Genomic DNA, 13,276 nt, shown 5'->3' with positions numbered 1-13,276 from the left:
AAAAAAAAAAAGTGGTCTCCATATAATGGAATACTACTTTGCTATAAAGAATGACAGATTTGAGACATCCGTAGGAAAATGGATGCACCTGGAAAATACAATGGTGAGCCAGGGAGATAGCTCAGCGGCATAAGCGCTTGCCTGGAAAGTGCAAGATCCTGAGTTTGATCCCTGGTACTGTTAAAAAAAAAAAAAGAAAGAAACAAAGACAATGTTGAGTGAAATAAACCAGATAAGTTTAAAATACTATGGTATTTCTCATTTGAGTGAGGCAAAGTATAAACAAAGGGAATGATAAGGGATGAAAAGAAGGGAACAAGGAGCAGAGAAGTGGTCTAAGAGGAAAAATGCAAGTGGTAAAGAGATAAAGAAGGGGAAATAAGGAGAATATTTGCCATGCACAGGAATCTAATGATCTCAATTATATGCCATACTATGAGCTGTTGTTAATAATATTAGAAACAATGCAAGAAGACAGGGAGAAAAGGGAGGGAAGGGGATTAAAAAGAAACACCTATGGCGTGTAGATGTAACTATTCTCCAAGATGACTGTCAAACACATCAACAGCAAACATGTACTAATAAGGTAAAAAATTTAAACTACATTTACATTGTTGTGACTTTTATCACTGTGTCCAGAAACTTCTATCTCACACAAAAACTCTGCACTTATAACTCTCCATTTTTCCTTCACCCCCAACCCTGTCGCAACTTTTCTATCTCTAGAATTTAACTACTATAGGTACTCCATAAAAAAAAAATCATATAATATTTGTTCTTTTCTGTCTCTGGTATTTCACTTAGCAAAATGTCTCTGAAAAAAATAAAAATGATCAAAATAATACAATATCCTGAGATTTATCCATGTTGTAGCATGTGCCAGAATTTCTTTTTAAGGCTTAACAGTATGCCAATGGAGGCTGGACTGGGGATGTAGCTCAGTGGCAGGGCACTTGCCTCCTATACCCTTGGTTCAATCCCTGAAACTACACCAAAAAATACATATATGCATGCATGCATGCCTACACACACACACAGTTGTTTCTTAGCTACTTTCTCCTTGCTGAGACAAAATACCCAACAGCCACAGGCAAAATAGAAAATGTTTATTTTAGCTTAGTTTGTAGTGGTTTCAGTACATGGTAGATTGTCTCCAAAGCAGAACAGCATGGCAGAGGGGCATCACAGAGGAGAAAATAGTTCATGGCATGGCAGAAGGTAACATGTAGCATGCAGCCAACCTGCCTTTCCCCTGTATCTGGTGCCATTCAGAAGTATGCTAACTTCATTCAATGGAAAATTTAATACCACAACCCTTAATTCCAGTGTCATACATCCTAGATCCAGCCACCTCTGACAACCCCCACCTATGAGCATGTAAGGCTTTGGAGGGATGTCTAGACACAAGTTAGAATACATTGTTTTTAATTTGTGACTATTACGAAAGTTGTTGCTCTGAACAGGGGTGTATACCTATCTACTGAAGTCTCTGTTTTCAATCTTTTGAATACAAACTCAAAGTGAAATTTATTGATATGGTAATTCTTTGTTTAATGTTTTGATAAACTGCCATATTATTTTTGACAGCTGCTGCACCATTTTATATTCCCATCAACAGTGCAAAAGGGTTCTAATTTTCCATATTGTGGCTGACACTTGTTTTCTGTGTGTGTGTGTGTGTGTGTGTGTGTGTGTGTGTGTGTTCTGTGTAATAGCCATCCTAATGGACATGAAGTGGAATCCTATTGTGATTTTGGTTCAGATTTCCCTACTTACTAATTATATTCAGCATATTTTCATGTGCTTATTGGCTATTTATGGATCTTCCTTGGTGAAATCTCTGATGTTTACTTGAACTGTTTGTCTAATTTTGTATTTTTGTTGTTGCTTTTGGTGGTACTAGAGATTGAACTTGGAACCTCATGCATGTAAGGCAAGTACCACTGAGCTACATTTCCAGTCTTCTTATTCTAATTTTTACAAAAAAAAATTTAAGAATTTTTTTATTTATTGGATACGGGGTTTCACTATGCACCTTGGAGTCATAGTGATTCTCCTGTCTCAGCTTCTCTGGTGCTAGAATTATAGGCGTGTGCCACCATACCTGGTTCTGGGCCGACCATGGCACGCAGTACTGGAAATCAAACCCAGGTCTCACTATGCAGCTTGGATTCAAAGTGATCCTCCTATTTTTAGCCTCCCCAGCACTGGGATTACAGGCGTGTGCCACCATGTCCAGTTTTGGGGGCTGGTTCTGTACAGAGCTGGTATAGCATGTGGTGCCAGGGATCAAACCCCAGTCTCTGCACTTGCCTAAGCAGGCATTTAGTGCGCTGAGCTATCTTGCCAGGTCTGCTTTTTGTTTTCAAAGCAATTTTTTTCAAGCTGCATAATATGTGCACACCATGCTGGACTATATCTAACTTTTTGTTGACAGAATTCTATCAGATTTTAGAGTTAGGAGAAAAGCTCTAAGAATATTTTAATGTTAAGATATGAAGTCTTAGATGGGTATGGTGGTGCATACTTATAATCCCAGCACTCAGGAAGCTGAGGAAGACAAGTAAATAGCCAACCTGAAGAAAAAAGTGAGACACTGTCTCAAAAAATGATAAAGAGAAGGAGGGAGGAAGGGAGGCAAGGACAGAGAGAGAGAGAGAGAGAGAGAGAGAGAGAGAGAGAGAGAGAGAGAGAGAGAGAGAGATCTTAGCAATAGTTCAAATCAGGGACTTCATATTTAAAACATTTAAAGGTACCAGAATGGTTACAAATGTGACTGGAGTAACATGGTTTTAGAAAAATGGAGTACAGAGAATGTGTGGAACCAAAAGTACAAAGTCCAAAAGATGTTTAAAATGGAAACACATTCCGAAGGCCCAATAAAACACTGTGCAGGTAATTATACTCTAAGGCTGCTAGGTAAACCACACCTACATGTGATGAATTAAATATTTTATATAGGAGAAATAGACTGTACATTCTAAGCATCTTCTACAGTTTAAATTTTGCATTAGAATATATGATATATAAGGTTCATCCTATGCAGCTGAGGCAGAAAGCAACAAAAACAAAGTAAGAACTCTAAAGTCAAGCTGCCTGGGTGTAAGTAACAGCTTCACTGTATGAGACCAATGTAACTTTAAGTAAGATAATAGGTTCTCCAATCTTCATTTTCTTTTTTTTTTTTTTCCCCCCGGAACTGGGGATTGAACTCAGGCCCTTGAGCTTGCCAGAGAAGCGCTTATTCTACTGAGCCATCTCCCCGGCCCCTAAAGGCAGACCCGGGACTCAAACCTATGAACTCGCACTGTAGAGCCTAATGTGTAAACTGCTACACTATCTCTCCAGCTTCCAATCTTCATTTTCTCTTTCCTACAAAATAATAACAGTACCGCTCCCATAATGTTACAAAGATCAAATGAGATAGCAGGACAAAGACTTTCATATTAGAGCATTTGCCATTTAGTACGTGTTCAATAAAAACATCACTAAACAACAATAAAATCTCAACTTTTTTATCTAAAGACTTTAGGTGATATATATTCAAATGAAAAATAAATTTAAAATATCCAAATAGGAGGAAAAAGGAGTAGAAAAATAACAGTAAAATATAAGGTCAGTGTATAACACATATTTGAAATATAACTGGCTCTTACTTATTGCTAAGACAACCTCTCTCTCAACAACAAAATAAAACCACAAACACAGTTCCTAGAAGCACTACCATGCTATCTCCAATTGGTTTTCATTTGCCATGTTGTTTCAGACTAAACCACTATTTCCTGCTTTCTTTAAGTTTAACCCTCAACAGTTCCAGAGAAGAAATTTAAACCAGTCTATTTCTTTCTGTTATTCTGACAGGTGGTAGTAGGTATAGCAGGATTAAAAAATAGTGAATCCTAAGTTAAAAATATTTTTTCAGGGCCAGTAAGATAGCTTATCTGATTAAGCTGAGCCAAGTGCAGAGACTGGGATTTGATCCATGGCACCACATGTGGCACCAGCACTGCCCCTGCCCCCAGATGCACTGAGCCAGTCACTGAGACTCAGCCTGGTGGCACCTGCCTGTAATCCCAGCACTGGGGAGGCTGAGACATGAGGATCACTAAGAGCTGTGTAGTAAGACCCTATACTAAATACATTAAAAAAATTTTTTTGTTTTCAATACCTCCAGATATCCACTAAAAATATAATTACTATGGTTATGGTTTTGTTTTAAACTCATTCCATTTCATTATATCAGAGTCAAATCACTTTAAACCAATCTGAGCACAAAAATTCTCAAACCTATCTGAAAAATAACTCATTTCACATTCCTTGTATTACTCTTTTGATAAAACACAAATCGATCTTGATACTTAATATATATTATGATAAAGGCACTAGTAGAGGGAAGTTTAACTACTCTTTTGATCTTAGAAAGCTTAATCTTTGGTGTCTTAATTTGTTGAAATACCCATGGAAGGGGAGGAAGAAGGTGAAAAAGTGACAAAGGAGTTAGTGTCATGGGAGATGGTGCCATTGCACATGCCTTCCTATCAATCTTTTCACATAAACTTACCGGTTTTACATTCTGTGCATATGAACTTCTCATCGGGGACTGATGTCCATCCCAGGCACTCCAGGTGAAAGTGTCTGCAGCACTCTCCCTCGCAAGGAACCAAAGAGTCACCAGAGCTTTCACAGATCTGTAACACGGCATAAAGCAATGGCTCTCAGACTTTAGCAGGCACCAGCTGCCAGTTTCTGCCTCAGAGATCCTAATTCAGTAGGTCTTTGAGTCCCAGAAATTTGCATTTCTAACAAGTATTGTGAAGATGCTGATACTACTGCTGGTCCTCGGACTTTACTCTAAAAATCACTGATATATCGTGACATCTATTTCTGTACCCCATATGACATAAAATTTACTGTCACAATTCAGTACAGTGTTTGCTTAACATATATCATCATCCAGGCTTAACCCCTATAAATTATGTATATATGTATGTCAAACTTGAGCTTTTATGACTCCCTTTTTGGGATCCGCATACTTTTTTCATATAACAAAGCAATAGTTTTCCAAAAGGGTAAAAATACATTTAAAAAGTTAACATGAATTTAAACATAAGAAAAAAAATTTTTTTCAGAGACAGGGTCTCACTATGCAGTTCAGGCTGGCCTTAAATTCACTTTGTAGCCTGGGTTGGCCTCAAACTTGCAGTGATCCTCCTGCTTTAGCCTCCCAAGTGCTGGGATTACAAGTGTGTGCCACCATACCCAGCTAAGAAAATGTTTCTGAAATGGATTATCTGCTATGTACTCCCAATTAATATCACAATGATAACTGGCATTTACAACTAAATAAGCATTCAAGCTTATAATAATGAATTAGGAAGAGCTTCCAGGGTCAGCGAGAGCTCAGCAGACTAAGTGCCTGCTTAGAGAAGCACAGGGATTAGGGTTCGAACCGAGGCACCACTTGCCTCAGAGACTCAGCATAGTGGACCATGCCTGTAATCCCAGCACTGGGTAGGCTGAAAACAGAATCACTGCAAGTCCAAAGCTGCATAGTGAGACCTTGTACCAAATACATTATAAAAAGAAAAGAGCTTCCAGATATATGGCTTTAAAGTGAAGCATAAATTAGAAAAGGACTGCCCTCTTCAAGAAAAGGTTAAGTGTATTATTGGCAAAATATGATCACACCTGTTTTCAGTTAGAGGTTGAGTCACCTGCCTACCTGACATACAGTGTCTTTCCTACTTATTCCAATGCCTCTTCTGGACAAACTTGAATCCACGGACTGCACATCAGAAACATCTGCATCTGCAGCAGCTGATGGGCTATCTACTTGTCTTCCAAAGCCTACCTATATAAAAAAAAACAGCACAATTTTAAGAAAAACAAAACTATAAAAGTTAGATGCAATGAAAATAATAGTAAGACATGTTCAAATAGATCTTTTTTTGTCTTTCTAGTATCAGGGATTGAACTCAGCACTTCGTGCTTATCAGGTGGGTGCTTATGCCACTAAGCTATATCGTCTGTTGCTTAAGAACTTTTTAAAAAAAATCTATGAAATCTGCATGTTTATCATTTTTCAAGAAACAATAAATTGCTTCTACTATGTACAAGATCAGCAAACTTAAGACATAACTGCCAGGTATGGTAATGCACATTTGTAATCCCAGCAGGTGGTAGGATGAGGCCCACCTAGGCTGCATAATGCATTCAAGACCTGCCAGAACTACAGAGCGAGACACTGTCTCAAGGGAAAACAAAAATCCCCACTTATAAATTACAAAATGAGCAATGATCCCAGCCCCCAAGATTATTTTTTAAATTCCCAGATTTCCCCAGTTAAGTCAGGCAAAAGCATTATGTTACTCTGGTTTACAAAGCAGAACATGACATTCTACCCAGACCCTTGAACATACTTACCTGCAGATCACTCAGTCCTCTAGAATCGGAGTCAGAGGTGTCTCTGTAGGCTGAACTAGTCATTTCTACATCGGTTGAGGCGCGACTCCTTTTCTTTAGAGGCTTACAGGAATCTGAAATCTCGCTGGCACCTTAATACAACACACTGAAATTAATCCTAAAATAGTACTGTTTGTCCTTTTAATTTTTTTGTGTGTAGGAGAATATTTTTCCCCAAACTCATCTTTAGTGTAAAAAAAAAAAAAAAAAAAAAAAGCACATCTCTTTGTAACACTAAGGCCATAAGTCAAACCTTCACAAGCTTCTGACCTTCCTGGTAGTGATTTAATTCACAGTTGCTCTATTAAAACATTTAATTTCGTTCACCTGTCCTAATGCTATTTTCAGTCAGCAGAGCCCAAGTTCCAACCTAAAAATCAATTCTATCAAGACTGCAAGATAGCTGATTGATTGGAGCAATTCAAAGAACCATTCAATTTGGAGGGGGAAAGACATAAAACTCAACACACTGTGTAGCTTACAAATATGGTTGCAGAAACATCTCCATCTTGTTTTTTTATTAGGGATGTGACAAATCTTTGATTTGTATTCGATTCGTACACGGATAGTGCCATTTTCCCCTGAATTTTGCAATTCAGTTGATTACTGCCCCCCAAATAAATTTTGAGTATTCATAATTGTTCATCTGAGACTTCCTTGGTGAAGTGGCATTTATTGTGACCATTTTTAACAAGTGCTGCAGCACATCTACATGTATCATGCCATTAGCAGGCACATTGCTGAATAGTGAATGGACAGCTTTCAATGCAGCCAAGTCATGAAGAGCTGGATGAGAGGCCTCTATGTGGAATGTATGTGGGAAGGAGTAAACATGGAAAAAAAAAAAAAAAAAAGGCAGAGAATAGTGTGGAATTTTTTTAAAACTGTGTGTAATACAAATCCAGCCAAAACAATAGTGCAAAAAGTTACAAAGCAACAATCTCTTGGGCTAATGCAGTATAGGCTATACAGAAACAGCCACGATGAAATGTGCAGATCAGGCACGGTGAATACCAAGGAACCAAGGAGACTGTTAATATTTCCACCCACAGTTTGTGTTTTGGATTTTCCCCCAAAATTTCCATACAACAGACAGACATCTAGAGCAGCCCAACAAGCTACGGTGGAAGTGTGCAGTCCAGAAGAGACATAGAGAACAAGTCTCGTGAGGCCACGAAGATCCGCAACAGGCTGAGTAGAAGCAGCACTTGGTACATAGCCACGTTCTGTGGTGGAGGATGTGGGCCTCGGGAGACTGCTCAGATTACTGGAACCTTGTTATCACATCCCATCTACAAGTTTCTCAGTGAATGCTTCCTGACAGCTATGAACGAGGGTGCCTGCCCACATTAACGCTGATTTAAAAACACAAGTACACAAATCTATCTCCTTCATTGCTGGTGTATGGACCCAGAACACCACCACAAAATATTTCCTTGGCCTAAAAGATCACTGGATTAACAGGAGTTTTAACAGAGGAATAGGAGTGCTGTACTGAGAGGTTTTCGAAGGGAAACACAGGTACCGCCATTTTTGATGAGTTTCTGAAAATGATAGAAAAATGACAGACTACTGAAGACAGCTGTCATGTTGTTCTCCATGATAACGGCACTAATATTAAAAAAAATAAGAGCTTTTAATGATTGCAATGTATACAGTTTGGGCTGTTTGACAGAACTCTGCAGGTGTGCATTAATGATGTTTTATTTAAAAACAAAAACCCCAAAAATAGTCCATGTTGGAATTGATCAGTGTAAATTAAACGGTGGTGTTTTAAGCTGGATTCATGATTTAAGCTGTACCCATCCAGCTCAGACCAAAAAGAAAAAAAAAGAAAAAAAAAAAAAAAAAAAGAAAAGAAAAAGGAAAAAGAAAAAAATCATTTGAATGTTAAAGCAATTGTTCAGAGTCTTGAAGAAACCAGGCAGGAGAATGCCAATAATGATGACTGGCAAAATCGAAATCGAAAACAAAGAAACTGTTTATCGAGTCGCCGACAAAGAAATCTTGCATGGAGACTACAAGTCTGGAGTTTCTGGGATGAAATTGTACAGGAATCTCAGTCCACAGTTTCCTCAATCGCTGCGGAGACGGAGCTGTCACTGAATCTGACAGAGCCCTGCACTCCCCGGTCCGCCGACCCTGTGGAATGGTGGAAACACAACGCAATCAGGCCTCCTAATCTCGCAGCGATCGCGATGTCTTTTCTTGGAGCTCCGCCAAGCAGTGTTCCCTCCGAGAGGCTGTTCAGTTCTGCTGAGGATCTCCACGGAGACCATCGCTGCAGACTTCTCCCCGAGAATGCAGAGAGGCTGGTGTTTTATTTATTTTTCAAATAATGCAATTTGCCCAGAGTAAACTATATGTATTAAATACAGTTTTGAGCTCACCAAAAAAAAAAAAAAAAGAAAAAAGAAAAAAAAGCATGAATTATGCTATGGAGTTTGTACTGTAGTCAAATTGCACACAGGAAATACAGTTATAAGTTTAAGGTTTCTTAAACTTTGTGCATATCGCATATACATTCTCATAAAGTCATATAATAGTGGCCATAAATATGCTATGGATCATTTTAATTTACAAAAAGGTTTTACAGCACTGTAAAAATAAATGTGGCAAAATTTTTTTCAATTGGGTTGTCTTTTCTGATTTGTCATAGTTCATGTTTGACAAACATTAATAGCTACTATTCGGTATTCAGTCGAATTCCAAAAAAAGTGGATTCGTCACATCCCTAGTTTATAAGCCAGTGAAACCCCAGAATTTTATGGAGAAAAGTTGGAAACAATATCTAGTCTACATGGTATTCTTCAATTTACCAAAACAAGACTTTTCACATGAAGTTACAGAGTAAGATCAACTCTAAGTAAGAGTCACACACACACACACACACGCATGCGTGTGCGTGCGCGCGCACACACACACACACACACACACACACACACGGGAATACTGCAATTTCACACTGAAGAGCAACAACAATGATTTACAGAGACAGACAAAAATACATGAAGTACAAATAGGTGATTCTTTAAAATTGGTTTAATCAAGGAAATGCAAAACAACATTATAATATTAACTCACCTTTCTGTAATCCAGTCTTCACTGTAGCCTGAGGAACTGCTTCAACCTGTGTGAACAGAAAAACAGCATTAACAAGGAGCTTTCTTCTCTTAATTAACAGGGAAAAAAAACCAAACAAACAACATTTTCATCAATCTAAGTAGTAACAAGTGATCAATGTATCTAAAATATGAACTCAGTCCCATTTTCTGGGTCAAGTTCTCTGTCTCAAGGCCAGGGAAGGTTTAAATCCTAGCTGCCTGTGCTGAATACCAAGTGACAACACAAAGCCACATGCTCTCTAGCAAAGACTTTTCCCACCATTCCCTTGGTATATGGGAAAAAAAATGCTTTCCTCAGTGTCTGGAAGGCAAGAGAGGGGTTGTTTCTGCAACCAACCCCAATGTTGCTATAAACCCCTCCCGCCCCAAAGACGTTAGGATAAATTTTTACTTACTATGATACTCAGGTTAATGTAACTCACGCCACTTTTAGACCCTTCCGCGCCTGCACTCACAGCTAAGTTGCTGGGAATCAGGACCCTCTCTGTAGAGAGTGCTACAGGGCTCCATACAGCTGGAAGCTCAATACTTTTGCTGCTAGTACAAACTTAAGAAAATAAGTTTGTGATATTGCAAAAGCACTTTCTTGAGTGTCTTATGAACAGTGTCTTGATCCTACATTAGGAGAGCGAGATCAGAAGTTATTCTGCCAATGTATATGTAAAACACGTGGTAATTTGAGGATTGAACAATTAGAATTAGAGAAAGGATGCTGTTTGGAGGAGTTCCTGTTTAAGCTATGAATTGAATTTTATGTTTCTTTAAGATGTGGTGAAATATGCATGTTGAAACACATTTTGTAAATATTTAAGGATTGTTCTAAGCTTTTTAAAAAAATTTTTATTTTTTTACAACAGGTAAAAAAAACATACAACATAAATGCTTTTTATAAGATACAATTAGTCATACAAATATAAAATCTTCTAACAATCACTGGTATTATTCTACTACTGACTATAACACAGTGGCATTAACAATGTGTCCCATTATTTTGTACTCATTCTGCTTATTTTAAACTGGTCACAGACTGAATTTGGGAACCAAGTGGCAAAATCACAACTTTATTTTAGTAACGAATACTGTAGGATTTGCAAGAGCTTATCATTAAGATTTTTTGGAATATAATTTTCTAAGTATGAAAGTTAATACGCTAAATAAATGTAAATTTGTATATTATTTTACTTTTAGTTAGTCTGGAAAAACTGTTTTACATGCGTGTGATACCATAGAGCACCCACAAAGACAGATTTTAAATTTAGAAGTTTAAAATTATGAAGGCAATATTTTAAATAGAAAAGTCCACACTGTTCCATAATAAAGGATTTTTAAAATATAAAACTTACTGGAACTAATTCTACTCAGAATATGTTCTGTTTAATATCAGGTGTCCAGACTAAATAAATGGATATTCTTTCATTAAAAAAAAAAAAAAAGAAGAAGAAGAAGAAGAAAGTCTGGATTGTGAGTTTAAAGGAGAATGGTTTCTAAAACTGTCTTTGAAAGGGTAATTTAACATATATGTTACTATACTGAGTACACCAGTTGAACATTCTGTCAAAATGTATCTCTTCTTTTTCACTTAAATATTATTTATCTGACAACCTATACCAAGTGAATACCATTTCATTGGGAAAATAACATTCCAAAAAATCTGTGATATCAACAGAAAAACCAGATCATCTATAACTATCTGCTTCTTAAATATAAGTTAAATTAATTTGATTTGTTTAAAAAAATAAAAATACATATCAGCAGCTTAAACCAAAAATCAAAATTTTTTTAAAAAGTGAACTTAATGATAGTCCTCCCCCGCAAATCATGAAGACATAAAATCATTTGCTCATAACACAAATTTGAAAATAAATCTGAGGGTTTTAAGAGTCTTGAACCACTGGCTTTCCATCCTCCGAAGCCTGTCTGTTTTGAGTCAAAACACCTAAAGCAGAACCCCAGGGATGGTTGTATTAGGACTGGGCACTGGAGCCCCCAGGACAGGAGCATGAGACAGTCCAGAAAGGAAACCCAGGTGAGGGAAGTCTCACTTTCTTTTAAGATACTGAGAGAAGCCACAAATGTACGAATACAGAGCTTTAACTCTCTACATGTAGGAAGCCAACCTGCTCCTTTTTGATCTTCTTCTTTGGCACAGCTTCCGAGGACTTCTCTGATTCAGAACGAGTCCTAATCGATCTTCTCTGCTGCTTCTTTTCTACTGGGCCTAAGAGATGATTTAAACACATAAACATTCATATAAAGATGGCTTGACACTCATGGAGTTAAAATTTGAGCAGATTCTCTCCCTTTCTCATTCATTACTTTTGGAATTTCAATTATAAGCCATTAAAAAGCTTTTAAATATTTGGGAACACAAAATATTACTAATTTTAGTAAAATTGTAAGGCTACTGAACTAAGACTGAGATCCACAAAAGATTGTGATTATACAAATAAAGGGAGGTTGCTGGGGATAAAGCTCAGCAGCACAAGCATCTGCCTGGCAAGTACAAAGTCCTGAGTTTGATTCCTAGTACCAGTAAATAAATAGAATAAAGGGAAACTCAATTATTTATTTTTAAATTTTTATTTTTTAAATCATTTATTTTGGGCTGGGGAGATAACTCAGTAGAATAAGTGCTTGCTGAGTTCAATCCCTGGTACCGTAAAAAAATTTAAAAAAAAAATTATTTATTTTGTACAGGGTCTCGCTATGCAGCTCAGACTTGTAATGATCCTCCTGTCTCAGCCTCCCCAGTACTGAGATTACAGGCGTGTGCCACCACATCCCATTTCAGTGGCCAGCTCAGCGCACAGCTGGCACGGCATCTGGTACTGGGGATTGAACCCGGGTCTTTGTGCTGGCCAGACAGACACTTAGACCACTGAGCTATCCCCCTGAATTTTTTAAAATTATAAAATCTGGGCTGGGGAGATAGCTCAGTGGAATAAGTGCTTGCCTGGTAAGCGCAAGGTCCTGTGTTTGATCCCTGGTGTCACTTCCCCCAAAAGAGAAATAAAATTAAAAATTCAACAGCAGAGACAATTCAAACAAATTTAGCAACAAATTTAGGTAAATATATTTGAGGGGATAAAAGGACAGAAGAAGTGGGTAAAAATGACTTTATTACCCTGTTTACAAAGCTATTATTGGTCCAAAATTCTCAGTAAATGAATTTAATTAATTCAACGGGGTGAAAGAGTTAATGGTGCTTGGTAAGCTTAAATAAATTTTGCTACTGTCATTAATACTCAAAGTGAAAAAAGCAGCTGGGTGTGGTGGTACATGCTTGTAATCCTAGCACTCAAGAGGCTGAGATAGGAGGATCATTGCTAGTTAAGAGACCAGCCAGGGCTGCAAAGGGAGCTCAAAGCCAGCCTGAATTGCATGGCAAGATTCTGTCTCAAAAAGACAAAGCGAGAGAAGCAGCAAAGGCACAAAAATATGATCCAAACATAATCATCAATTTGGTCAATTTGACTATCAAGGGACTTTTGTTACACTTTAGAAAAAAAATTCATAAAAACCTACCTGAAATGAATTATCAAGCTTGTCCATGTTAAATGGTAAAACAAGAAATTAAGATTTAAAAAACAGTACATTCTTTAAAAATAAACAGAAGAGGGGCTGGAGAGATGGCTCAGTGGTCTAAAGCACCTACTTGGAACAAGCTTAGCAAAGCACAGGGACCACGG

General features: G+C 37.6%; 1 protein-coding gene across 5 annotated transcripts in view; it reads right to left on the bottom strand.

Moving 5' to 3' along the window:
* Positions 1 to 13,276, bottom strand: part of Nsd3 (nuclear receptor binding SET domain protein 3) — a 136,207-nt gene that overhangs the window by 48,323 nt on the left and 74,608 nt on the right. For 4 of the 5 annotated variants that reach the window (XM_004637246.3, XM_004637248.2, XM_004637249.3 and 1 more), the window contains exons 8-12: positions 11,705 to 11,805; positions 9,547 to 9,592; positions 6,424 to 6,554; positions 5,723 to 5,851; positions 4,562 to 4,688 (exon numbers count right to left, since the gene is read on the bottom strand). In XM_004637246.3, coding sequence (XP_004637303.1) covers positions 4,562 to 4,688; positions 5,723 to 5,851; positions 6,424 to 6,554; positions 9,547 to 9,592; positions 11,705 to 11,805 — 534 coding nt within the window. Of the gene's footprint in view, positions 1 to 4,561; positions 4,689 to 5,722; positions 5,852 to 6,423; positions 6,555 to 8,081; positions 8,605 to 9,546; positions 9,593 to 11,704; positions 11,806 to 13,276 lie in introns of those variants that run through there. The other variant, XM_004637250.3, reaches the window with a different exon arrangement.

The sequence above is a fragment of the Octodon degus genome, unplaced genomic scaffold (assembly GCF_000260255.1).
Source record: "Octodon degus isolate 3935 unplaced genomic scaffold, OctDeg1.0 scaffold00088, whole genome shotgun sequence".
In the NCBI taxonomy this organism is placed as follows: domain Eukaryota; kingdom Metazoa; phylum Chordata; class Mammalia; order Rodentia; family Octodontidae; genus Octodon; species Octodon degus.
The sequence above is the reverse complement of the archived record's forward strand: the minus strand, read 5'-3'. Positions and strand labels throughout refer to the sequence as shown.